Raw genomic sequence first — 26,223 nt, 5'->3', positions numbered from 1 at the left:
TATTGTAATTAACCAGATCCTGGAATTTAAGTAACTTTGCCTGAAGAAAGAGTTTGTGAGTATGATCTAGATAACCAGCCTTGTGAATAATACGCAGTGCTCGTTTCTGTACTGTGACTAATGGATTAGTTGTATTTTTATATGTGTTTCCCCACACTTCCACACAATATGTAAAATATGGAAGAACCAGGGTACAGTACAGAGTACGAAGTGCATCTTTATCAAGGTATGGTTTCACTTTGTTCAAAACTGCGAGGCTTCTGGAAATTTTGGTTTTTATGTGTCTGACGTGGGGTTTCCATGAAATTTTGTTATCAATTACGACTCCCAAAAATTTGTTTTCACTCACATTATCAATTGGTACACCTTCAATGATAATTGGTAATTCTATATTATATTTTAAATTACCGAAAAACATTGCTTTAGTTTTATTTATATTTAATGATAATTTATTTATATCCATCCATTTTTTTTATTAATTTTAGCTCCCTGTTTACGGTCATTACAAGATCAGTATAATCATCGCTACTGAAAAATATGTTGGTGTCGTCTGCGAACAGTATGAGTTTAAGTACTTGAGAAACATCAAAAATATCATTTATGTATACATTGAAAATGACGGGGGTATGGAGAAAGGTAAAACAGTGACTGACTACAGCCACCTGCAAATCGTGGCAAGTGCTACATTTCAGCCAGTTGTCTAAATTGGTGGAATTATGAACAAAGAAAAGTGCCATCAGATTTGAATCCACCGTGCAATACCATCTGGAAAGTGCCAGACTGTGACAAGCTTTTTTCAGCATGACAATCCCAAACACACAGCTATGCAGTAAAAGCATACCTGGACAGAAAAACACACAGTGGATCGAGAGTTTTGTACAGTAAGTAATATACAGCCATCCTTTCTGTGTGGAGTTTTCATGTTCTCCCTGTGCCCCTGTGTGCTTCCTTCTACAGTCCAAAGATGTGCAAGAGTTAAGGTTGGTGATTCTAAATTGGCTGTAGAGGTGAATCTTTCTGTTTCTCCATGTGTCGGCCCTGTGACAGACTGGCAACCTGTCTAGGGTGGATGTGTATGTATAATTTAGCTACCTGGCAGTACTGACCAGTTATTTGTATGACTGTCTGCCCCCAAACACTATATCGCTTGGAACAAAATCTGAATTAAAACTTACAGAACAATAAATAGTTCATATGTACCCAGTTTGTGATTACATATAAACTTTTCCAAGAGTATCACCAATCCCGGTTATGGGCTGTCAAACTAAAGTGTTCTTTTCAGGCATCAGCTGTAGCACTTGGCATCCAAATCCCGTGAACTTGAATTGCCAAGCTACAGATAAAATTATGAACGTGAAATTGATTCTGCTGCACAAATATCTGACTTATAACAAGAGGGAGAGCCAGCTAAGCAGTTTGTGGTTATGGATGAAGCATTTACTCATTCTGAGATCAACAAAAAGTACTTGAGCTTGCAGAAATGCAAACATCAGCTGGCACAAACAGGTGGTTACCTTGTGCCTGCCAATCAAGTTCTCAGGAACTATTTTATTTTTGCAAAATGGCAAAAAAAAAAAAAAAAAAAAAAAAGCTCAGCAGAAATGATATATATTTTTAAAAGAAAATAAAGTACAATTTATCATAAATTACTTCTCAATGGGTTGCATTGATGCTGTGGAAGGCAAAGCCACATCACACAAGACCTGTGGAATTGAAAATAGACGCCTGTCTTTGTGACAAGAGGAGACTGTGAAGTCTTTAATGGACAGAAGCAAAACAGCTCTTTTTTTACCCAGTTTGTAACTGTGACCCGCCATTATCTCTGGTCACACCGAGCACACATTTCAATTAAGCACTGCATCACTGCACATCACATTAATTATAAGAGACTATAATAAGTCAGGGTTTTTTCTACCATCATGCTATAAATAACATAAAAAGTCTGAGGATGCTACGGGCAGAGCCAAAATCAGGCACCAAACTGAACCACGAGGTGGAGCCAAAAATGAGTGCGTGTGTTTTTTTTTTAGCCATCTCCTTCTGTGTATCTCATTTCAGCGTCGCGTTCATCCGTCCCTTCTTTATTCCCGTGTAATTAAAAATAAAACAATAACAAAAAACGAACGAGTACAAGTATATCACTCCAAGTCTGTAAAGAGCATAAATCAGCATCTAACTGGAGTAGAGCAGCCAGCCTATTGATCACACCCTTGGTGAATTTAACACTTGGTCTGAATCAGCCCACTTAAAGTGAATACTTTCTCCTGTCATTCGTCACGACTGAAACGTCTGCGACTTCTGCCTCGTATCCAGCAAATGATGTTTGATTGCTTATTGAGCCGCGCTCTCAAGTCACTGCTGCACAAGGACAGTTTCCATTCAGCCCAGCGTGCAACAATTATGCTACAGTTCACCAACGCAACTGGCTCATTAAAACCAGTAACATACAGACTCACAGGGTACAAATCGCCAGCTTAAGTATTTGGTATCAGACAGGTTAAACCCCCGTTTAAGTAGTGACCACAGAATAGTCCGTGCCTTAACTTCTGAATCTACAGATCCAGCAGCATTAAATGTTTAGTCATTCGTTGCCGCATCTTACAGCTTCTTGCTTCCCCCCCCCCAACTGCCGTTAAACCCGTTAAGAATGGTTTCTGTTGCTGCATATATTGCTCTCTTCAAATCTTAATAAGCAGTTTCCCTTACCTGTGCTGCGTCTTGTCTGCGTTTCCAATATTCTCCCTTACTTTTGCATTACGTCCGCTGCCCAGAAATACGTCAATTTGCGAGAAAAAGCGTAATTGAAGAGTAACTCAGTTTTCCTCTGTATAGTTCTCTGGATCTTGCTCCGCGTCTCCCTCCACCACCGAGACTCCCAGGGCAGATAAACGGGCAGATAAAATGCGTTACTGATAAGATCAAGAGCAGTCCAGTTTAAATCTGATCTTTGGATGACCAAATCATTTCCCGCTTTATAGGACAGTGGAAAAACAGGCACATCCCCGTTAGTTGGAAAATCCCTCCTCACTTTATCTCCCGGAGAAAAGCAGTGTCTTTTTCTTCCCCCCCACACACACCAGCGAGCAGTTTTACTCTCTCTGCTCAGCCTTTAGAAAACCAGTTGCCTTAAAATCTGATAGGCCCGCTGAACTGCAAGGTTTATCTGTTGGGATTATTCTAACGGCACCGGTGATGCTGCGTATCCCGCATCCCACTTGGGGGCTGCCGCTGAGGTAAGAGCGAGCGCGGAGGAAAAAGCCAGGGAACGATCGCGCTTTGTGCGGTGCTCCTCCAAACAAACGTACCTGTGAAACCCTCTCTGTAGAAAACACTATTTTACATTGTGCTGTATGTCAGACGCATTCGTGTACAGTCGGCTGTATCCACTGCGGTCCGATGGAAAGATGCAGGGCAGACTGATAGAGGTGCGGGCGAAGTCTCCCCTTCTTCTCATACGCGCTGCCGCGCACACGTTCACAGAGGGGGGATTTTTTTTGTGCTGTCCTCAGACGTGGAAAGGAAGATGCTCCTGACTCTTAATGTATTTATAGCAGTGTGTGTGTGGGGGGGGGGGGGACCTAGAATAACACAAACTACAGATGACAAAGAAAAGGTCATCTGACATTACAGGAACATATATAAAAGAGGGGAAAGTCTATATTATTCATGTTCTAGCTTTAACATAATCTTAAAACCGGACAGGATTAATAGGATTGAGAAAAAAGCCTAGGTGTGAAACTGATTATTTCTAGGATTATTTTTCTTACCTGCTCGCTGCTCTCATGGGTCATGCTGGAAGCACATTTTTAACTCTTTTAACCCAGTCAGCTAGAAAACATCCACATGACACCATCAATACGTTTTCCCAACCCTCCTGAGCAGGTGGAAATTGTTTTGAAAAGTTCCCACTGACTTTATATCCAATCCACAAACAACTCTATAGCTTTGACTTGCACTTTTGCATCTGTCAGCGTGTGTAAGTGCTTCTAATGGATGAACAATTTAGTCACACTGCTGCTTTGTCTTGCTCTCTGTCTAGACTGGTGGGTAAGAATGTTTTTCAAACATCTCCAGCACTCATCAAGACCCCACAGAGGCCACCAGTTCACTGTGGCAAGCTGTGTTTAAAAGGATGTCAGTCCTGTAACCCCTCCAGATGAATCACAGGGCCCCGGTGGCAGTAAATGTCTGTTTAAACACCAAACGCTTTAGTGCAAGGTGAAGGTTGATGTAATTGCTCATGGGAGCTGCGGAGGGACAGACGAAAATAATGTCTTGACATTTTAACCCCACCCTCATTGCGTCCACAAGTCATGCTGTCATCAAAGTGGGGAAGCTGCCAAGAAATGCTAAAGACAATTTCCTACAGTCTCACAATTGTGTCATATACAAGCATATAGGAGGGACAGAGAGAGAGCTGTTCAGGGATTGTTTTCCCAGGATGGGACCGATGGGATGCCTTTTTAGTTGCATTGCTTTCGGATCTCAACTTCTCAAGGGCTTCATTTCTTAGAAATCACTTGCAGGTGTGTTTAGATGTAGCCCCAGGAAGAAGAGCGACTGAATGAATTTTATGCACAAATACCACAGTAGAGTTACCACATCCTGAAGTGCTTTATCACTGGTGCAATTTGCATACCACACAGTCAGCTATGCGTTGAGTAATTTCTGATCTATTATTGATGAAAAATGAAATCAGCATGCCTAAAGTGGGACTCAATGAAGTGGTACCCGTCATCCACATTCCATTATATGTGGCCAGAATGGAAATCTAATAGGATATTTGCGTCGAGTAATTCAGGCTGGGACTTGATATTAATTTTTCATAAGCCCCATGGGACAAACACAAAGCTATGCCGAATATGTATTTGCTACTCTCTAAATGTATTGGCTAAATCACTGTTATTATCTTACGCCTATCAGGAGTTTGTACCTGCTAACACAAAATCCAATCAGGGCAGGCTGATCTGTCACAGCATAGGTAAACCAGTTCTTTAGACGTGTAGAGATGCAGCAGGACCTGCATCCTTTTTTATTACATGCACACTTCTTTTTTGTGTCACAACCCAGCTCATAGCTAGTGACACATAAGGCAAGACATGACAGGCTAAGATGCCATTTATGAGAAAAGATTAGGACAAAGAACAACAAACACGAGGATGAGTAAGAATGTGGTGGTGGTGACAATGGAAAGCAAATTACAAACAAGCAACAAACCAGGAGGTGGAGATTTTAGGAAGGAGTCAGAATGATTACTAACTGGAACAAATGATGAGTTAAGACCCTCTTCTGAGGGCGTTTATCATAGTTCATCATAGCTCACGTAAAAATAACTGCAGTAAAAGTGATAATAAATGTCTTTTATTATTATTTTCTGACATTGTCTGCTAATGTGTTTTCCCAACTTGTCTACTGGAGACACTCGAGGCTACAACGACAACAAGTTTAAATTTCCAGCATTGTTTTTATCATTATGTTACAGTGCACTCACACAGAGGCGTGTCGTGAAAAATGAGACTTGTCTCACTGAAATTGGACAAAGAGTTCGTTTCAGGACACAAGTGGTGCAGATTCACACATTTTATCTGTACATAGTAAGGAAAATGGCAAATTCTTCTAATAATGCAGGGTCATTCGTAAGACCAAAAAAAATGTTGAGAATGTAGGCTAGATGCCATAGATTATTAGCTAATTTTAGCTTTCGGAGCCATAAATCTGCTGCCGTATCACTAGCTGTCAGCCCAGGAGCTGATGTACTTCATTATTTTTCTGTTATGGTTGAATTGGGCATCATTGTTTGTTTACAGTACTGCAGAGCTCCAGAGAGCAAGGCAGAAGAATGTCGCCTGTCAATGGCCAGAGGCAGCTTATATTCAATTAGAATATTATTATAAAATGATGTAAATCAGCCTTTTATTGGGCTGTAAATTCTGTTCCACTGTTACATTTACCTTTTGGTGACAGCACAAAGACAGAGGGAGGAAGATAGAGTAGGTATAGGGTGAGAAGGAGAGAAAGGAACTTAAAACAGGCAAGCATAGACATACAGTCAAAGTTAACGAAAGTTACAAAGCCAGGGTAGCTTCAGTCATCGATGTTGATTTTACTTTCTAAGTAGAAGATACTAATGGACATGAATGGTGCCATTTAGGGTGTAATTCACATCATCTAAACAGGATGGTTTCAAATCTGCTCTCCGCTTCTGGAGTTGTGTAGCTGACATCCTGTTCTCATTCTGCACAATAAAGGGAGAGTTTGTAAGAATTGGAAAACTTTAAGGTAAAGTAAAATCAGCTCTATTACCAATTCGTTTTTCCAGGTGTTCGGAGTGGCACTGTGATTTTTCATGATGCGCTGCATGTTTCTCCTCTAATCTACTCTGCTACAAATTGTTCTTCAACTTACTTTTGAAAACTATAGTCAACACAACTGAGCCTTTGCCTCAAGTTTGATAACTAAAATGTCTATCCTAAAGGCATGTGTTATACACTGCAATAGGTCATCCAACTAATTAGTTTGCTTTTGGTGGTAACATTGTAACGCGTACCCAATTGAATTGAGGCTTGCAAAGGGGAAAGGGATTGTATATGTTTGCAAGCAGAATACTCCATTAATATCATGAATATTAACTGCAAGACACTGTATGACATTATGATTGGGAGCTGAGCCCCTCTAAAGGTCTGATCATAGAATCGCCCCTGACTGGAACCCATACTGACCTAATGACCATCCATTCCTTCAGAGTCCTGCAGGAGGAAACCCTACAGTGACAAGAGGAAGGCAAGTGGTCATAATGCTCATCAGCCTGGCGTCTACTGTACAATTCCTACAAGACAAACTCAACCAGCAACAGTTTGGCTGGGGATTTATGCTAGCAGTAGCTAGTACAGCCCTGAGCCACTAGCCTCGAGCAGAGATGGAGGTGATGAGTGAGCTGCAGAGGTCTGGTCTTGCTCATTGCTCCAGACATTGTTGGTTTTCAAATGTGTAGTCCTCAGACTCAATTGACTCAACTGACATCTCCTGAGGGAATTATTAGATTTCATGGAGCTGCCTCCACAAGCATTGAAGATTTAATATTGCTTTTCCACATAGCTCATGCAATACCACTTCCAAAGGCCCATTGATGGTTGGTAAAACTGGCAGAGTACCTCTTTAAATTCCCACAAAATTTTGTATGGGGTGACTTATTTTAGCATTAACACAATGTTTGGGCTTTCTCCTTGATTAAGAGGAAAAATCCTGTCCTGGAGACCAATGTTAATGTTAATGAAATAATCGTTGTTACACTTCTAGTACTTCCATAAATTACTACAGTCAGGATGGTTGTTCTCTGCAGTGAGCAAACACACACACATAAGCAATGTTTCAGAACACTTACAATATTAAAACAGATCTCACAAGCAAAGATCACAGGTCTGCAATGAAATAAAATCTGTTTGACTGCGCCTCTCACCTAATTACTCTGCAAACTCCTTAAGTTTGTCTTAATTATATTGATTAAAATATTAGTATTTCTTTCAGTTTGACTAAAATGTGCACTAAAATACAGAGCAGTTATTTCATACACAATAATAAAATAATATTACTGCAAAGAGGGCAAGAAATAAACAAATGAAAACATTTTTAAACAGGTTTGTGGCAGTTTTACTCATATGGTTGGATCATTTTAATAATAATATCCTACTGACCACTGGTTTCCAACACACAGCAGTCTGCTTTGATTCTATGATTTTTTAATAACAGTAATAACAGTGAACACATTTCAAAGTTCCTATAATCAAAAGGTGTAGAAAGAGCACTATTGCATTTTTAAAAACAAATTTCAACATTCCCATGCTGTCAAAATCTATTTTAATAATTCATTGATCACTTTTAAAATATCTGTAGGTCTCCTTTTTGCTACATCTCAGACCTTTACACCTCATTCGAGGTAGTCTGTAATCTTTGGGGCTGAATTTCCTCAGGCTAAACTGAAAACAAAAAGAGAACACGGATGCCTTTAATCTTCCAATATTGCTTTTCCCCCTACTTGTATTTGTATTTGTCTTTCATGCTTTCGTAGAAAAAAAAAAAAGAGTATGTTTGGATAAAATGCTCTGTGAATCACATTTGCTGGGAAGACTTAAAATCCAGCTGTGCCCATAAAGCAGCGGCTCACGCAGAGTTTGATTTAAATAGCACACTGAAGTCAGAGCATGAGTTAAATGGCACAATATAAATGTGTGTCAATATCAATTTCCCTTTCCAGCTAATACCGAGAGACAATTTGTAAAAACAGAATCAAAATGTAAATATATATTTTTAATGGAAGAAGATATTTTTGTTTCTTATTTTCAGTTAGGACATTTGGTTTGTCACTAATCTCATCCATGAACATACTGGTGCAGTCACACCCACTTCGTATTAGAGGCCATGAGAAGGAGCGGTTCAGCATTACTGACACAGCCAAACGCTGAAGACATATGAAAATGCACTGCCAATTTTTCCACAGGTCACTGCAGTGCTAGATAGCAATTCAGTGTCCAAATAACCACTGAACAAGACTGATTTTCTGCACAGAGCTGTAGCTTAAGAGTGCTTAAAACTTGAACCACCATATCTGATGTCCCGTTTCAGCCACAGCCGCAGAGGTGTGCGTCTCCTGAAGTGAGATAGAATGTTAATGGAGCATTGGGGGGGGGGGATCCTTTAACTGTGGCTGAAAATCTGACTTGTGGAACTGGCACATTGACAGCTGCATGGCATTTGCCGAGACGTGGGGAAGTATGCTTTAGTGACTACATTGCACCGGCGCTGAGGAACATAGTCACTGAAGCAAGATGGAAAATCAGCCCTGTAAAAATAGACGTGTTCATAAATATAATGCATTCAAGCAATCTGAGAGTCTCATCCATCTGCCATTAGTGCGAGTGAACTCTGTACGCCTTTATTTATGTTTGTGCAGCCACGTGTGATTCCAAACAAGCCATATTTGCTTGAGAGCCATTTTGTAATTAGGCAGTACACTGGCGCTGCAATAAGCGTTATTGACAGTCTTAAATCCCCAATGAGCTGCAGGAAAGTGTGGGTGGGATGGATGTGAATAAGGCTGCTGATGCTGATATGGCAGGACAAGGGTACAGTCACCTCGCTATTATGCGAACAAGGGTGCGTGGTGCGAAGCACAAAGAATGACACATTTATGCTGAAGTCAGGCTGTGGGTGCATCCCCACTGGTGTATCGACTGAAGGAAGCTGGCGAGGTGTGCTAACAGCGAATAAAATTTACTGACAAATCAGAAGATGGATTGTCAGCAATTTTTCTCATTAGCATTCAAAGCGTCGTTCTATTGACAACTGCTTTGGCATCGACTCCCTTATACACTTGTCAGCCCGAGAGGTTCCTTTTCTGTGAGGACTGGAGTGAACTCTGCACCTAACTTTGCTAACTAGAATCAAATACCGCTCATCATGCTGAGTAAATTTGGTCTGCGCTTATTCTGCGGGCCGATTGTGTTCTTTTCAAACAGCTTCTCGCTATGAGCAATGGGCGCATTCGTGAACTGACAAAAATGAAGCACTTTTGGTTGGTTAGCTTAACAGATTTTCTGAAAATGCCATTGAAGAAGTCACACTTTTTGATTATTTTAAATATTTGACATTCTTTGAGTTTTTTGCTGGTAAAGCCCATCTCCCACCCTCCGAGAATGTTAAATATGATCATTATACATTTAGTGATGTATTTTGAATGTTATTGAGAAATACTTCACTTTTAAAACCATAATTTTAGAGCATTTGAATACACTGTATATGCTCATAGCACACTTTATTAGTTACAGCTTGCTTGAACCGAGTTGGACCCGCTTTGGACTTCAGAACTGCCTTAATTCTTCACGGCATTGATTCAACAAGGAGCTGGAAACATTTCAAAACTGAGATCTGGTGAAGGCCATTTGAGTACAATGAGTTCATTGTGGTGTTTGAGAAAGCAGTTCGAGATGATTGGGCCTCTGTGACATGGCAGCCATCAGACGATGTGTGCATAAAGGGATGGGCATGGTCAGCATGTAGGCCCTGTTCTTTAACCGATGCTCAGTCAGTACTAAGGGTTATGCACCACACCATTACACCACCAGCCTGAACTGTTTATACGAGGAAGGATAGATCCATCCTTTCACGTTGTTTATGCCAAATTCAGACTAGACAATGTTTTCTATTATTCTATTGTAGCCTCAGTTTTCTGTTTTTAGCTACCAAGAGTGGCACCTAATGTGCTCTTCTGCAGCTGGAGTGCATCTTCTTCAAGTTTCAACGTGTTGTGTGTTCAGAGATGCTCTTCTGCACACCTCAGTTCAAACTAGCTTTTCTTGTTTTGTTTGTTTGAGTTACTCCTGCCTTCCCATCAGCACCAAGCAGTCTGGTCATACTAGTCTGACCTCTAGCGTCAACTAGACATTTTGACCCCTCAAAGTCACTTAAATCACTTTTCTTGCTCAGCATGATGCTCATTTTAAACTTCAGCTAGTCATCTTGAATATGTCGACTTGTCTAAATGCATTCAGTTGCAATTCGTTGATTAGATATTTGTGTTAACGAGCAGTTGAACAGGCGTACCTAACAAAGCGGCCTTTGAGTGATGTCCCATACTACTTGTGGAAAAAGCAAGGAAGAAGTCTCTTTTGATGCTATACAAAGTTTTCATCCTTCATCACTTCAGACTCCTCCAGCTGTCCTTGAGCTGTGATGTTTTCCTTTTGCTCGGAGTCAATATGTCTTTTATTGAGGCATATTTGTTCCAGTAGAATCTTTGCAAATAAATAAATAATCAGAATCCTGTTGCACAGATGGTTATTCTGTATTTCATACTCCTCGGGGATGATCAGCTTTCAATCACAGTCCACCTGTCGGAGCCCTCTGGGAATAGGAAAATGTATCTGGTGCCTCAGAGATAAGCACACATCCATAAATACAAACAGGTGACAAATTAAAGAAAAGATCACCGTTGTATATTACTTAGTAAGTTGATGAACCAGCGCAGGACACTAGAGCAGGTGCAGTCCACAGTTTAATCGATTCTTTAAGGTGTTTTGATGATGCTTGTGGATAGTACGGACACACTGGTCCAAACTCTCCCACTGGTGTTGCTTTGAGATCTGGAGACTGCAAAGGCTACAGCATATTTTCATACACTTCACATTCAGTGACCCTTTGTGAATGGTAACTTTGCGTTAGATTGTATTGATTTGCAGTCACTTTTCCTACCACCATCGGGAGATTGCTTTTACTTTAAGGGTTAAGATTTTTCCTTAAATTTGTCACCTGTCTTTATTTGTACGTACTCTAAATGTAAAGCCTTCAGTACGCACTGGTGCACGACAAACACATACATATAGCCAGTGAACCCTCCGCCTCGGCAGCTGCTTGCAATAGACATTTACAACTTTCAGCCACTAGTGGTTCAACACCTCTGTTTCCCCCCGTGTGCCAGTACAGTTTTAGACATGGCATGGCCAGCTGGTAAATATTCATCAGCTATGAATCAGACCACTGCTGCACCGGTGCAGCAGTGCTGTGTTGATGTGTCAGTGTGAGTGGGTTGGTGTCCATGTGTGTGCACACGAATGCTCTTCACACCGCATCACCTTCCATCCCCAAAGACCGCCTGTATTGTGCATTGTGTGACCAAGTGGTGCTGTTCATTTCACATCAGCTATCAGGATAGATCCTCCTCCTCTCTCGGAGTGACAGCAGGCTAATGGCTCTGGCTTTCTTCCAGTGGCCAGTGAGAGATGAGAAGACACAACATGAGGGATGGCAGAAAAAAAAGGAGAGAGTGTGTAATAAGGGATAAAGCAGCGAAGAACAGTTAAGTGACGTGAACGTGGAGCAGCCGCCCATTTTAGTGCCAAAGCCAGAGGAGTCCAAGCTCTGACTCTACATGAGAGTTTTGAAAGTAACCATACAGTAATACTGATGTCGCCTGGGTCTGAATTACACATGCTACAGCGGATATGTCTCCTTATAGAGTTAGCTCCTGTGGAGTGTGAGGAGGGACGCCCAGGGTTACGTGCTCTGCTTGGACAATTTCGTCGCTTGTAGCAAACCATTACTGAAGCGCACAGAAGAGCTGTACTGCACTCAGCTAAGGAGAACGGGCAGTTAAGTGTTTCGCTTAACTGGCAGGAGAAATGAGCAATGAGGACAGGTGGGGGGATTTAAGTGACTCTAATAGTTTGAGGAAGAGCTCCAATCACTGTTCGGGGGCACCTGGCGAGTACACAAGCACAAAACGCTCACAACTGTCCTTGTGTATAAGTCAGATCAAATACAGATCTCTGTTATAAGTGCTGCTCAGCTTTTGCTGCCCCTTTCAAGAGTAATCAGATTACCTCAATGAGCCCAAACATTATGATCACACCTGCCTGATATCCTGCTGCTGGTTATTTGCGTGCAGCCCAGCAGCTGAAGGCACGCGGTTGTCTGGCCCTGTTGACTTGGCCTCTGTTCTTTGCTTGGGTTTAGCACACTTACTGTGAGAACTGACTGTTCACCTACTGTCTAGTAGTTTTATCTTTGGCACACATCACAGAGATGACAGACGTGATTCACTTCATCTTTCTGCGTGGTCAAAAACTCACAGCTCATCTGTGTATGACTCAAGTAGGTGCATCTTTGACCCCAGAAAAAAAGAAAGTCAGTTTGAATTTAGTCAGATTCACCTACAGGTTAACATGCAGATGCAACAGTACTGACTCTATCATCCATATTTTCCCCTCCCTGTGGAGAGAGGATATTTCTTTGTAGTCAGAAAACAATGCAATAGGCAGTTGCACTCTCTGACCGTCAAGTCAAGACCTCCATAAACAGAGACACTGAAAAGAATCATTCCATATCAGATAAATGCGCTGTCTCTGCTTATTTAAGGGAAGAGTGACGTGAAGCGTATTGTTTCAAATACCTGGATCCAGCCATTTTCTTCCACTTATCCAATTCGGGGTCGAGGGGGTGCTGGAGTCTATCCCAGCTGCCAGAGAGCTCCAGCCTGGACAGGTCTCCAGTCTGTCACAGGGCTAACACAGAGAACACCTATGGAAAATTAAGAATCCCCAGTTAACCTAACCCCACTAACTCCACGTCTTTGAACTGTGGGAGGAAGCCAGTGTACTGAGGCAGAACACACAGACATGTGGGAGAACATGCAAACTCCACACAGGATTTGAAACCAGGACTTTAATGCTGTGAGGCAACCAGTGCTAACCACGTGCCACTCCACTGTACTGCACATTTCAAATACCTTATAATTTAAAATACATTCAATGTCAGAGTTCTTTTTAGAGGTGAAAGCACCTTTTATTCAATTTTCAAGGTGAAAATGTTAATGCCGAAGCTTGTCTGTGGGCCGCAACTTAATAATCCATTCCTCACTTCTTCCCCTCTGTCAAATAGTGCCCTTGTGAACTAGTTTGGCCAGATTAGCAGGGCTCTTGACTGGAGTCATTCTCTTGCCGAACCCCTGGGTGAACTTCTGCTCCAGTAGGTCCTGAGAGACAGCTCACCTCCGGGCCTTTACCGAGGATTATTAGCGTCCACTGAATTCGTGCCCTTTTCAGAAGCCAGCAGGATGCTGTCAGATGAGTTAACGCTGACGGCAGGAGACCCTCATAGGATGTTCCAAATGACTGGTTTAGGGGGCCTCGAGCCCGTGGAGAGAATCACAACAAATGACCAAACAAAAGAGTCATTTTCAATTCCAGTCAGGTTTTGTCTGCGCTCACGTAGATTTTTTTACTTATTTATTTATCTTTTTCCTTGAAGTAGATTCATTCCTTCCTGATGGTGGCATTGGTATGGGAGCATTATTGATTAGCACTCTGCGGGAGCATATCTGCTAGATTAAATCACCTGACCCCAGCTTGGACTCACAGCATCCACGCCCGTTATGCTTATCTACAGCAAAGATGCAGCTGGAGTTGTGAAAACTTAGTGAGGTTACGTCAGGCCTCTGAGTCACACTGAAACTGAAAGGAAGCAAGCGCCCGGATTTGTCTTAAAAGTGCACTTTGACGATGAAGCTTGTTTAACTTTTAAATGTTTTAAAAGCCCCAAACATTAAGAAATCAGTATTCACAGCACCCCGACATACTCTCCTGCAATAGCATCACAGTGAGAGATAATAGGAAATAAGCAGGATTAGACTGGGGTCAGATGAAGTGCCCCAGGTCCACATTTTTAAACTCTCTATATCTCAGTTTATTTCACCTTAGAAATTAGCTTCTGGCTTCTTGAAAAGCTTCACCGCTACCTGGAAAATATGCTCGCTTACATTTTACATGACCTTTTTTTTTCCTTTTTCTTTTTTAATCCACTGTTTACAAATACTGCCGATGTAAAACAAACCTGTTCTGCTTCAAAGCTCATGCAAAATTCATGCTCATGCCTAAAACATAAACAGAGCCAGTGGTGGGGTAGAAGCAACTTGTAAGAGGACAGCATGTTGTAATTATGGATGTGGGCTTTAAAGAGCGCTGCCAGTGCGCCTGCTTGTACTGTACATGCTCACCAGGAACGATCGCACAAAGGAAGCAATGTAGGCTTCATGCGAGAAGGAAAGACTCGTGATTCCTAGATGACTCACGCTCAGTGATTCATGATGACTAGAATTGTACTCTGCAAAATTAAAAGAAAAAAAGGGGGGCGGGGGGCACCACACACTCTGCTTTGAGTACAGGCAGACAGATTTTTTTTTTTTTTTTAAATAAAATGTGAGCACACCAGCAGCTTAAAGGTGCTATAAATATACAGATCCGCTAAGACAGATCCATTGATTTACATAGTTTATTTGAAATAAATAATGTGACATTTTTCAAGCAATAAGATGATCTGCTGTCAAATACCCGTTTACCATACAGATCTGGATTTGGCATCAATCATCATCCATCCATGTCTTGGGAAGAAATACCACATTCTCCCTTTAATTCTAGTTTTCTGGGCTCTGTTTTGAATTCCTCTCCTCCCTGTGTGTCTTGATCATAGAAGCAACGAATTAAGGATAATGAATAACTAATCATTTTCTCCTTTTAGCCAAATCAAGCATCAGTGTGAGCATGGCAGCCTCCATTCATTGCTGTCACATAGTGTAAGAGAGGGTTCGTCTCACGCCCAGAGGACACAGAGCAGCTGACTCCAGCCATATGTCCGTTAGCCCCACTTAAACTTTTTCCACATCTCACTTTTGTTTCCATGTCTGAGAAAAAGCCTGCCGCCTGACTGAGCTGGCCAGCCAGATGGGGCAGCTGTGCACCTCGTCAGGTCTGGTTATCAAAATCAGCAGAAGCGTGGCTGCCAATAGCGCCATCGATTTCTGCCGCGGCCCCGAGGTTCTTTAAGCCCGGGTGTGGTCCCAGGTCACAGCTCAACAGCTCAGCGCCCATGTGCTCCACTCTCTCCGGTTTCTCTTTCACAGCAGACTGAACCAGGGATCCCAGTGCCAGCTGGCCCTGCCTGGAGCTTTTTACCCAGATACTCCATCAAACCGCGGTGTCGTAATTAGACAGGGTTAACACTGAGCCAAGCCACGCCGAGCCACAGGTGCCTATTCATTACTGGACAGGTTGATTAAAAAGCATCCCGCAGCAGCAGCAGTCACTGAATGGGTTCAGGCAGCCTCTTCGTTGTTTGGTATGCATGGATCTTTGCTCTCTCAGGGTTTTTTTTAAAGCATATTGCTTTCATTTAAAGGAGTCAGTTCATTCATCTCTTTGCATTGGCTTAACGCACCCTCTCCACGGCTTGTCTGGCTCATTGTTGTGCTTGGGACACAGATTACTCCAGAGAGGCTATGGATTAACCGGACTGCGGGTGGCACATTGATCTTCAGCCCCAATCCATCCGATATTGGCTTCTGCTCGATGAAAGGAGAGAAGAGCAGCATGAAAATCAATCTTATAAGGTCACGGGCATCGTTTGTGGAAACAGCTTATTATTGAGGTGACTTCTGTGGGATAAAAAAGTAAAAAGAAAGAATTGTCTTTGATTGACTTAAATAATTTCCAAAAACATCTTGTTTGGATTTGAATAAATGGGGAGGGCATCCAAAAATGCAAATATTAAAAAAAAAAAAAAAAGTTGTTAAAACCCGGTGGAGGTGGTGAGGAAAAAACAACCTAATTATTCTGGTTTGACAAGCAGGTGCAGACACCATCCCTCTCTCCCCCTGGAAAGTGGAGAGAGAGTGGCCGTAGCCATAAATCACAATCTGAATAGCTGATTTTTTTTTTTTAAATTCCACTTTAACTTTTTCTAAGCTGTTCACATTCTTTTCTTCTTTATTTATTTATTTCCTCCACGGTTTGAAATATAATAGCCTTTGATGAGCACCACAAAACTAGTCAGTGATATATTGCACAGAAAAAGAAAAAGAAAGAAAAAAATAACCCCACTGTGCCTCTGCTAGAAGAGCTACACAGAAGTAATGGAGGACTATGACTAATTATTTTGTTGACTGAACTTAAGTTTGACCTCGCACAATCTTCACACTGGTGACTGACTTCATATTGATAGGAACAGCGGCTGACGTTGAGGCTCGTGTGCGTCATGCTGCCAATGAATACTGATGAAGGGATTAAACGAGGAGCAGCATTATGTTTTTACGTTTGAAACTTTTATTAGGTGGTGCTGCTGAATGCCACCAGCTGTAGCAACGAGTTAAGCACCAACTAACCAGCCCAATTCCATACAATAATAAAAGATGAGCACAGGCTGCTGACAGACTACCTGAGGTGTCAGACCGTTCTCACTCCCGAGGCGTAACATCCTGACGTTTTGTCACGTCCTGAGGAACGCCAAAGGTAACCTTCTGATGGTACGCGCCGGGGTGCTCTGGGAATCCATCCTACCTGAAAAAACATCCTACCCAATGTTTCTGCGCAGACACGGCGCATGCGCACAACACCAACGCCGAATTAACTTCTTTTTCTCTCACCCATCCGGAATACTTTTTAGGGTTATGGTCATGGTTAGGGTTATGGTTAGGGGTAGGATTAGGTTTAGTTGCAAGTCACCGTCAAATTATAATACGGGTAGGACGTTTTGTCAGAGTAGGATGGTTTCTCAGAACACCTGGTTATGGATGAAATCCAATGGAATGACGCTCCCGCGGTAATAGACATTCCAGCCCTGTATTCCAGCCCTAAACCTAACCTTATCCCTAAGCCTAACCATAACCTTATTCCTAACCTTAACCAGCACTTTAATGACGTTAAATAGTGTTTTCCCAACCGATTTTAAGAAAAAGAGCAGACGTGTAGATTGAGCCCAAACGGTTCTCATATTTCCCCATGTTTCCGATGTCGTCATTTAGGAACGTGTTGGGTGGCCGAAAACGTAATATGTTGACGATTTGTCACCTAAAATGTTACGCTTTGGGAGTGAGGACGTGTTGGAGGTGTAAATACTGATGCGAGTGTATCCCCACTGGAAACATTACCGAGATACATGAGAAAATCTTTGGGAAGTATATTGATTATCTTCTCACACTACCGCCTATCAAGGTTGTGTTGGGATGTATTAGATGTATCAGCTACCTCTTGGAGTTTACTGTGGCAGCTGAAAACTGGACCAAGAAATAAAAATCTGACTCATTTTAACAAGCGCCAAACTCTGATAGTTACACAACTGAGTCATCTTCAAAATGCAAGTCTTGCAGGCGTTCCTGATTTACAGTCGGTAGCGTTTGCCAAAAGTGCCTCAAGGAAGGACAATATGCACGATGCTCTGAGTACCGGCTATAATAGGAAGATCACCATGATCATGCTGACACCATCCTCCCTATTCTGGTATTCTAAACAGTACCCGAAAGTAGACTGCTTGGTTAACCTCCTGAAATATCTACAACACCGGTGTAGATTAATTTCAGGTGAAAACCTGAAATTAAGACAGAGAAGACTAGACGTGAATCATGATCATTACTGATGACAGATTTAGATATATTTTCATAAACCATTCATTTGCCACATCAATAAACAGCATGGCAGGGCAAAATATTTTTTCTAACATGGCAACCTTTAAAAAGTGAAAGGAGATAGAAAGACAGGTGAGAAAGAATAAAACTTAATTAACTTTTTGATGGCATTTTACACACAGTACTGGTACAGTATCTAGAAAATGTGGGAAAATACTGGCATCATATACAGTACTTAGCTACTTCTGAAGAAATTAAAATGGGACCCTAAAAATATTACTATGTACAATAATGGATTTCTATACATTTTACATCAGATGAAAACGTTTGTTGTAAGATTCAGATAATTATTTGTTAAAAGTGAGACATTTTAAATGAGAATAAGAAAGAAAAGTATTTCTTTGTGCCCCCCTTTCCCTGTTAATGCCCTACCTGCCCCCCTGGCAAAACTTTGCTAGATCCGCCCCTGCACAGTTACCAGCTGTCAGCTACATAAAAAAGGATCCTGGTGTTATTTGTCTCTCAGAAACAGTTCATAACTTCCCTTCAACTCATTCATGTCACCTAAAAGGTAAACCTGTTTCTCCATCACCTGTTCAGCTCTGATGATTCAGTGAGGACATCTCCTGGTTTCATCTTCATGTTTCCCTCTCACCACATTTCCAAACCGACATCATGACCAGCAGCTTTTACGGGGCTGTGGCTCCAGCAAACATCAGCTGATAGTAGAAAGTAATATTAAATAAATTCTAACAACAGCTGATCAAGCTTAAACGTGCTGCTGTTGTTTAGCGCGACATCCGCTGGTTTCCTCTTTCTGGCGCAAAGTGGGCGATAAACAAACAAGAGAGAAAAGCTGATCAGCTGATCATTGATCAGTTTCATGATTGAAGTAGAAACAAGAGAGGGAGGGGGAGAGAATGAGAGAAGAAGAGGCAGCTGTGCAGCAAAGACACAGAATAAATCCAGCTTTGTGTCTTTTTCATTGTAGCTGAAGTCCGGGACAAACTGTTCCTTTTCACCTCAATACCAAACACACAATATTTTCTTTGAATAGGAGACCATTCCGTTTTTTACGGGACTGTTGGAAACTCTAATAACTAACCTTATAAATAAAATAAGATAAAACAAGTTCAACATCAGTAACATCATAGCACCCGCCCAGCTGTATATAAACTCCGTCATGCTAGCTAGTAGCAGTACGAGTTATTGTAACTGACTGTAAAAAGTCAGCATAACGAAAATAAACTCCACCTAAACTTGGTTTATATCTGACCCAGATAGACTGCAGGTCATAACTTCTTACCAAGTTCAGTTCACCGCCTCAGGTCTCTGCTCCTCCTGCCTTTCCGTCATCCACCTGCCAGCGTGTTGCATCTGCTGGCCTCCACCACTTGCTAATGTTACTGAATCTGTGGAAGCTCCGCAATAGCCACCACCAAACAACTGAGTTATTTTTACACATCTCCCAGCATCTGGCCAATCCGCCACCTTTCAGTGTTTATACCGTTACAGAAAAAAAACGAAAAAAAACAAAAAAACATTGGCCCATAAAAACGAAAAAGTCCAGTCCAGTTATGTATGATAGGCACATGAGCATCTAACTTTCCTTTAACATCGTGCAGATAGCCTTGTGAGTGTGTTTTATTTACCTGCGTAAGAGATGAATTATGGGAAAGTGGCAACGTTTCGGAGGCGTCGTGTGTTATTGAACCCTGGTATACGTGTGAATGATGCACTGCTGCAGACACCTCTTCATGGTAACTATTGCCAATAGCAGTGAACCTCTCATTCTGGAAGTGTTCAGAAATGGTTTGAAGGAATTCAAGGTGTTGACTTGGCCTTGAACTTACCCGATCCAATCAGTCATCTGTGGGATGTGCTGGAACGTCCATCCCTCCATTTTCTTCTGCATACCCATGCCCGCGTTGAGGGGGCTGCTGCCTAAGCAGAAAGGTCCTACCTTTCCCCAGCCACCTCCTCCAGCTTATCCAGAGGAACACAGAGATGATCTCTCCAGCGTGTCCTGTACCTCAACTCCACCTCACCATGCTGGAACAGCAAGTCAGCTTCTTTAAAGCCTCTCAGCTTTCAGGTCATTACTGGGATGTCTTAAGAGGTCTTAAAGAGACTCCTCAACAGGTCAGAGCTGTGTTTCTTTGAGGAGGAACTACACAAAATTAGGCAGTTGGTTTTAAACATTATTTAGTTAGCTAACTGTGGCTCAGGAGGTGCAGCAGGTCATGTCCTAATTGGAGGGTTGGTGGTTCAGTCACTGGCTGCCTCAGTGTGCATAACAAAGCATCCTTTGGCACACTGAACCCTGAGTTGCTCCTGATGTGTAAGTATTAGATAGAAAGCACTTTGTCACAGAAAAATGCCTGTGTGAATGAGAGACGTTGCATAAAATGCCTTCAGTGCTAGTGTAGAGTAGAAAAGTCAGTGCATAGACGTTCACACAGAACCTTGATTTTAGGAGCTGTTCAGAATGCGATGTTTGCAGTGCTGTGTTTCTTATTTGTGTGGAAGTGTGGATAAAATAGCCCAGATTCTAAAGAAATAACCCCTCCTGTTTGTTCCTGTCACAGACGAGTTATTTAGTCAACCATCCTTATCTTAGAATTAAGCCCCGTGGCAACAACCATAATGATGCGCTCCACTATAATCATGAGCTCGAGCTCTTTGTGTTACACAGCATCAGGTAAACACATCAATCCTCAACTTGATTTTCAACATTGAGCATGTATGCAAAATTTATGCAAATCAGCATCCGAAACCATGTGGGTAAGTGTGCTCCGTTATGTTTTTATACTATATTTAAAAGATGACACAACTCAAAATGCCTAGTGGGTGAAAAAAAAAGAGAACAATGACAGTGCAGGACCTCTGCTTTTGGATGGGACATATTTTGGATTCCTCCGCAAGGATAAAGCTTCATTTCCCCCGCCCGTCTCCTCGTGAGACTGTTGCGTAGCTGAAGGTGCTGAGGAGAAAGGGGTCGTCTTATCAGAGCTTGACCTGAATTGCCCTCCCGGAAGGCTCCGCTGTGACTGACACCTCTCTCCTCTTTGTCTTCGCCACTCCAATTAGCTCGATGACAGGTGCATGTGGAGAAACGAGACAATCAATTACCATCCCCTCTCGTCTGCCTCTGTCCTCTCCTCATCTTCCCTGTGTCTTTATCACACTCTGCCCTCGCCACTTCCTTTCTATTACTCTTAATTTATTGGCTTTTCTCCCTCTTTTTCTTTCACCATTTATACCTCATGTGGATTCACATTGTCTCCTCATAAGATATCCTCTCCTCTCTCTCATTGCAGCAAGCCAACAGTTGAGCTGACGGAGAGAAAGAAAGAGGGAGCATGTCATTCGGGCTGCGATGCTTCATCCTGCTTTCCACTCAGACACACTTTGCAAAAATCACTGCCAGACACAAGGCAGGTAGCAGTAAACCAGAACAAAGTCACAATAAATGCTACACAGTCCTCTGTGGGATTCTCTTGACTGTGGCTTTGTCTCATTATGGAGGCCGGCAAGATGCATTTCTTGGGTCATTTATTTGTTAGACTCTGGAGTCAAATGTATGTGGAAAATCAATGGGCACCCTAGGTTATTTAAAACACTGATGTCACTGCAGGTTTTAGGGTGGGTCTTCTCCACATGAAGTTTAATGGTGGAAGTTTGCCACCTGCTGGTAATGAACACCTTTTCTGGCGTCTTTGATCAAAACCTCTCTCGTGGTTTCCTTTACGACGGCTCACGCACTCTGACATTTAGTGCTGCCGAATGTCTAGGAAAAAATATTCTGTTTAAGGTCAAACGTATAGTTGACTATGAAGGTAACATTAAAGTGGTCCACACTGCCTGCGCCGTCCACATTTTCAACCCAGTTTTCAATTGTGAAGTTGCTTCGGGGGGGAGAGAGATCTGTAATATTTCATGTGTCATCCAGTTTTCAGTTACTCGCATACAGGATGTCATCTGTTGAGTGGTTGGAAAGTTCAAGCCTTGAATTCATTCACAGTGCAGTGAATTCCTGCAAGTGTCCGACTGTCACTTACACAGATTAAAGTGCAGTTTAGTTATTTTAATATTAAATTGATTTAAGGGCAGCACGGTGGCACGGTGGTTAGCACTGTTGCCGCACAGCAAGAAGGTCCTGAGTTCAATTCCAACATCAGGCCGGGGTCTTTCTGTGTGGAGTTTGCATGTTCTCCCCGTGTTTGCGTGGGTTCCCTCCGGGTACTCCGGCTTCCTCCCACCGTCCAAAGACATGCAGCTTGTGGGGATAGGTTAATTGGATAATCCAAATTGTCACTAGGTATGAAAGTGAGTGCGAATGGTTGTCTGTCCCTGTGTGTTGGCCCTGCGACAGACTGGCGACCTGTCCAGGGTGTACCCCGCCTCTCGCCCTATGACAGCTGGGATAGGCTCCAGCGCCCCCCGCGACCCTGAAAAGGATAAGCGGAAGCAAATGGATGGATGGAATTGATTTACCTAAACTGTATCTGAAAGCAAGCGACTCCAGAGACTACAACTATAGCTCATAATTAACTCCCCAAAATGTGTTGGAGCTAAAAGAAAACAATTCTGAAACTAAGTTTAAGGCTTAGCTATAGCATGGCAGAAGGGAGCAAAATCAGACTGTTGGAGCATTCTTACAACTGTTACCAAATTAGACACACTTTAACTATATTATACACACGATGTATCTTAATGCAAACGACACACAGTAACAGAACAGCTGGTTCAGTTTTGTTCACAACCTAAACTACAAAAGTAAAAAAGTAGTGAAAATCTGAATGAGCCTCCAGACTATCTAAAGTAGCACAAACAGAAAATTATACACTTCCATTTATTTATTCTCCACCACATCACTTAATAAAACACATTTATTCATATCAGCTAACTCATAAATTCATTTGCCATTTAGCTTGGGTAGTAATTGTTTGCTTTCTGAAATAAATGAAAAACTAGCACAACTCAATCCTGAAATTCTATTAGGAAACTTTGAGGCGTCTACAACTTGAATGCTGCATTAGGACCATATTAGGTAGAATAACTAACCAATTAAAATGGCACTACTGAAAAAAAAAAATTGAATAACATTTAAAATGTTAAAACCATAAAGTGAAAAATAACTTTTTCGGTCAAGAAACCAGAACTCTGAATAAACCTGATCACAGAGCAAATCCTCCAGTTCTTCTTTTCCCCCTTAAATATTTGTCAAATTCACTTTGAGAATTTTCCTTTTAATAAATTTCCTTAGTGTATTGGGTTACACATTTGCTGAATATCCCTAGATATCAAACAGGCGGAGCTACCCTGTGTCAATAAAGGAGCAGCTTAAACTAGCTTTAATAACAACATACATTTAGATTTTTTCTCTATCAAAAAGACTTTTAATACTGAATACTTGTACTACCACTAAGTCCTACTGCTGCTTTGCATATACTGGATATCTACATAGAGGTAACTTTCACTGTTTCTCTCCCTATATCCTGCTTGAAAGTGGTAAAAAGTTGCTTACTGTAGGTCTTAAGGTGTAACCTTCTAGGGAATTACGTTACTGTAAATGAATGAATGAATTTGCACCCATCATTGCAAAATTAATATATCAGGACAGCATAAATTAGCAGAACCATGAAGAATTTGTGCACAATAATGTCACACAAAGATGCCTGGAGTGAATTTATCGGCATAGACATCTGAAAAATTTCCACTCCATATGTGTAAAGACAGGAGGAGGGATATTGTGAACAGAAGGCACAGTATTTTCAGCAGGACCTAAAATTCAACCAGACAGATTAAAAAAAAAGAAAAATAGGTTTACAGTCACAATTTCATGTGTTTATTATTTAATGTTAGACACAAGTCAAGCAACTGATCATTTCTTTGTCACTCTGACCTCCAAATTTCCCAATCATTCAGCAATTTCTGAAAACGTCACCAGACTAGATGTCTTCTTTTGTTAGACTAGAAAAAAAAGAAAACAACACGCACACCGGTTTCTTTTTTGAATGTGTCATGGCACCATTTATTTTGTAAAGTTATGCATAAACCTTCCAACTTGATCATTGTACAGAATATGTTGAACTTCATGACATTATTAGAATATCAGGCAGTCAGATCAGCATTGCCAATAGTAGCAGAAAGAAAGCAGCATTTGCCAGGAGCTGACACTGAACGAGCACGACCGCTCCTTGGAGAAGAGGGGAACAGGGCGAGACACCCAGAGGCAGATGAGGAAGCATGACAAAGTGTTGGAAGGGATAAATAAGCATCAAAGCCACTAGGCTGTGAGGAAGAGAGGGAAAACACTCAAACATGGTCACGGGAAAAAAGAAGAGGGAGAATCACACGCAAAAGGAGAAGAGGATCAGACGAGAGGCAAAACACCCCTCAGAGCGAAGAGGACGAAGGAGTCAGCACAGAAATGCAACAGGACCAGATCAGAGCCGGCAGACTCTTCATTCTAGTTAACACCACGCCTAGAATTTATCTGAAATTCAAGACTCGAAACACAGGTCATTTTAACACAATGGGATCCATCAGCAGTGCAACTCTGGCCTCTTCAGTCCAAATACAGTCCTGCAATTCAGCAAGGTGTGCTAGGGTGCTTTTATGCTAGCGAGCACTCGGCTCTCCCACTAACCCCCGTGTGACTGAAGCAGGAGAAGCAGCCAAAAACTGTAACACCATGGCCTAAAGCATGCAAGCAATATGGGAAACACTTTAAAAAATGAAAAGAGAGAAAATAAATACATCTTGGGATAAAAAAAAAAAAAATCTTAATACATTATCTTAAAATTTTCCTTTTCTTGTTTTGTGTTTCATATATATATATTCTCAACACACTTCTTTGTACATTTTGGTATAAGTTCTCTTTCTTGCAGGGATTCAAGGGATATGGGTGTTAAATGGTAAAAGGGGAGGGGGGTGAGGTTCTGGCGCAATCCCACTTCCCTGATTGCCTTGTGCTGAGGAGGAAGAAGAGGAGGAGGAGGAAGAGGATGGGGGGGCTCGGCATCGAAAAGATGACTCCTCCCTTCAAACGTTTGCTCACACTTAAGTCTCTCATTCTCTGTGGCAACTGATGGAAAAAACAAAACTGAAAAAACAAAAAACAAAAAAACCAGGACTCAGCAGTGAGAGGACAAGCTTATAAGACGTCCAGAAAGTCCAGGACATGAGAAGTAGGAACAGACTACAAGTCGGTACTTCCTCTTTGGGACCAGAGCCAAAAGCTGCTGCACAGACTTCCACTATCTCTTATCTGAGGGAGGGAGAGGGAAGGAGAGAGAGCAAGATCTGGGATCAGAAAAGGAACAGATACAGGAAGTGATTCATAAATTAAGAACCAGTTATTCATTCGTCAGCGCTGAGCATGAAGTGAGATACCTTTATTTCCATCCGTGTCTGCTGCTGATCTCTCTGGCCTTTGCTGTATTAGACTGTTGTACTTGGCCTCAACCTCCTGTGGGAGAAAAATAATTTACTGCCAGATTACACAATAAAAATGACTACTGTGTATGTGCATGATACCAGTTATTGTGTGTGTGTGTGTGTTTCAGAGCTGTAAAGGATTAAGTGTCGGTTACCTTCAGATAATTGAGGTTGGCCTGAAGATTTCGAAGGTGAGAGAGGACCTGTCTGCTGAAAGAGGAGAGGCTGCCGGCCTGTGATGTTGAAGAAAATCTCAAATTGATGCCCGAGTCAGCAGCGCAGCCTTGGGAAGTGCTCAGCTGCTTCCCTGTGGTTGTTGCCAAGATGTCATCGTCTGTGCTGCTCTCCCCTGGGCCACCGTAACCCTCCAGGACTAAATACGCAGCTGAAAGAATCAAAGGAAAACAGGAAGGATCAGGACGAGGCGAACATTTATGTTTAATGTCAGTTTATTCTATTTAAACCATGAGTTGTTCTGACTGCCCAGACCTACCATAGTCATCAGTCGAGTCAAAGAAGCCGGTGTCTCCTGAACCCAGGTCCTGAGCCAGGTCGTCTGTCTGGGAGCCGGTCTTCTCTGAGCCGTTGTGGACCGTCACTCGTGCACGGCTGTCTATGGGGGTGCGCAGAGAGGTGGTCCTGAGGAGGCGAGCCCCCGTGGAGCGTTTAGTTTGCTCTGCAGCTTCCTGGGACATCAGCTGGGTCACTAACACCTGCTTTAATGCTGCCACTGAGCAAAAAAAAAAAAAAAAAAAAAAAAAAAAAAAAAAAGAAAGAAAGAAAAAGGTGATAGATTTACAGAGTACAGCTGGATCGCATTTCATGTGCGTCAATCC

At 42.0% G+C, this 26,223-nt stretch overlaps 2 protein-coding genes and 1 long non-coding RNA gene across 9 annotated transcripts in view; 1 reads left to right on the top strand and 2 right to left on the bottom strand.

The window, feature by feature from the left end:
- Positions 1-3,501, bottom strand: part of grik4 (glutamate receptor, ionotropic, kainate 4) — a 353,377-nt gene extending 349,876 nt beyond the window's left edge. For 5 of the 6 annotated variants that reach the window (XM_084949763.1, XM_084949764.1, XM_084949762.1 and 2 more), the window contains exon 1: positions 2,707-3,501. The gene's annotated coding sequence lies outside the window, so the exon portion shown is untranslated. The remainder of the gene's footprint in view (positions 1-2,706) is intronic. The other variant, XM_084949765.1, reaches the window with a different exon arrangement.
- Positions 3,146-26,172, top strand: LOC146373806 (uncharacterized). Its single transcript, XR_014802137.1, has 2 exons — positions 3,146-3,233; positions 25,516-26,172. It is a non-coding gene; the product is annotated as an uncharacterized LOC146373806 (long non-coding RNA).
- arhgef12a (Rho guanine nucleotide exchange factor (GEF) 12a) overlaps positions 23,950-26,223 on the bottom strand; it is a 42,261-nt gene continuing 39,987 nt past the window's right edge. For both annotated transcript variants that reach the window (XM_084949760.1, XM_084949761.1), the window contains 4 exons: positions 25,881-26,117; positions 25,543-25,772; positions 25,343-25,418; positions 23,950-25,217 (listed from right to left, as the gene is read on the bottom strand). In XM_084949760.1, the coding sequence (XP_084805886.1) occupies positions 25,207-25,217; positions 25,343-25,418; positions 25,543-25,772; positions 25,881-26,117 (554 nt within the window). In that variant the 3' untranslated portion in view covers positions 23,950-25,206. The remainder of the gene's footprint in view (positions 25,218-25,342; positions 25,419-25,542; positions 25,773-25,880; positions 26,118-26,223) is intronic.

Source organism: Perissodus microlepis, chromosome 14 (genome assembly GCF_051167445.1).
Source record: "Perissodus microlepis isolate ML-2025 ecotype Zambia chromosome 14, ASM5116744v1, whole genome shotgun sequence".
NCBI classification, from domain to species: Eukaryota; Metazoa; Chordata; class Actinopteri; order Cichliformes; family Cichlidae; genus Perissodus; species Perissodus microlepis.
Note: the sequence above shows the minus strand (reverse complement) of the source record. Positions and strands in the feature narration are given on the sequence as shown.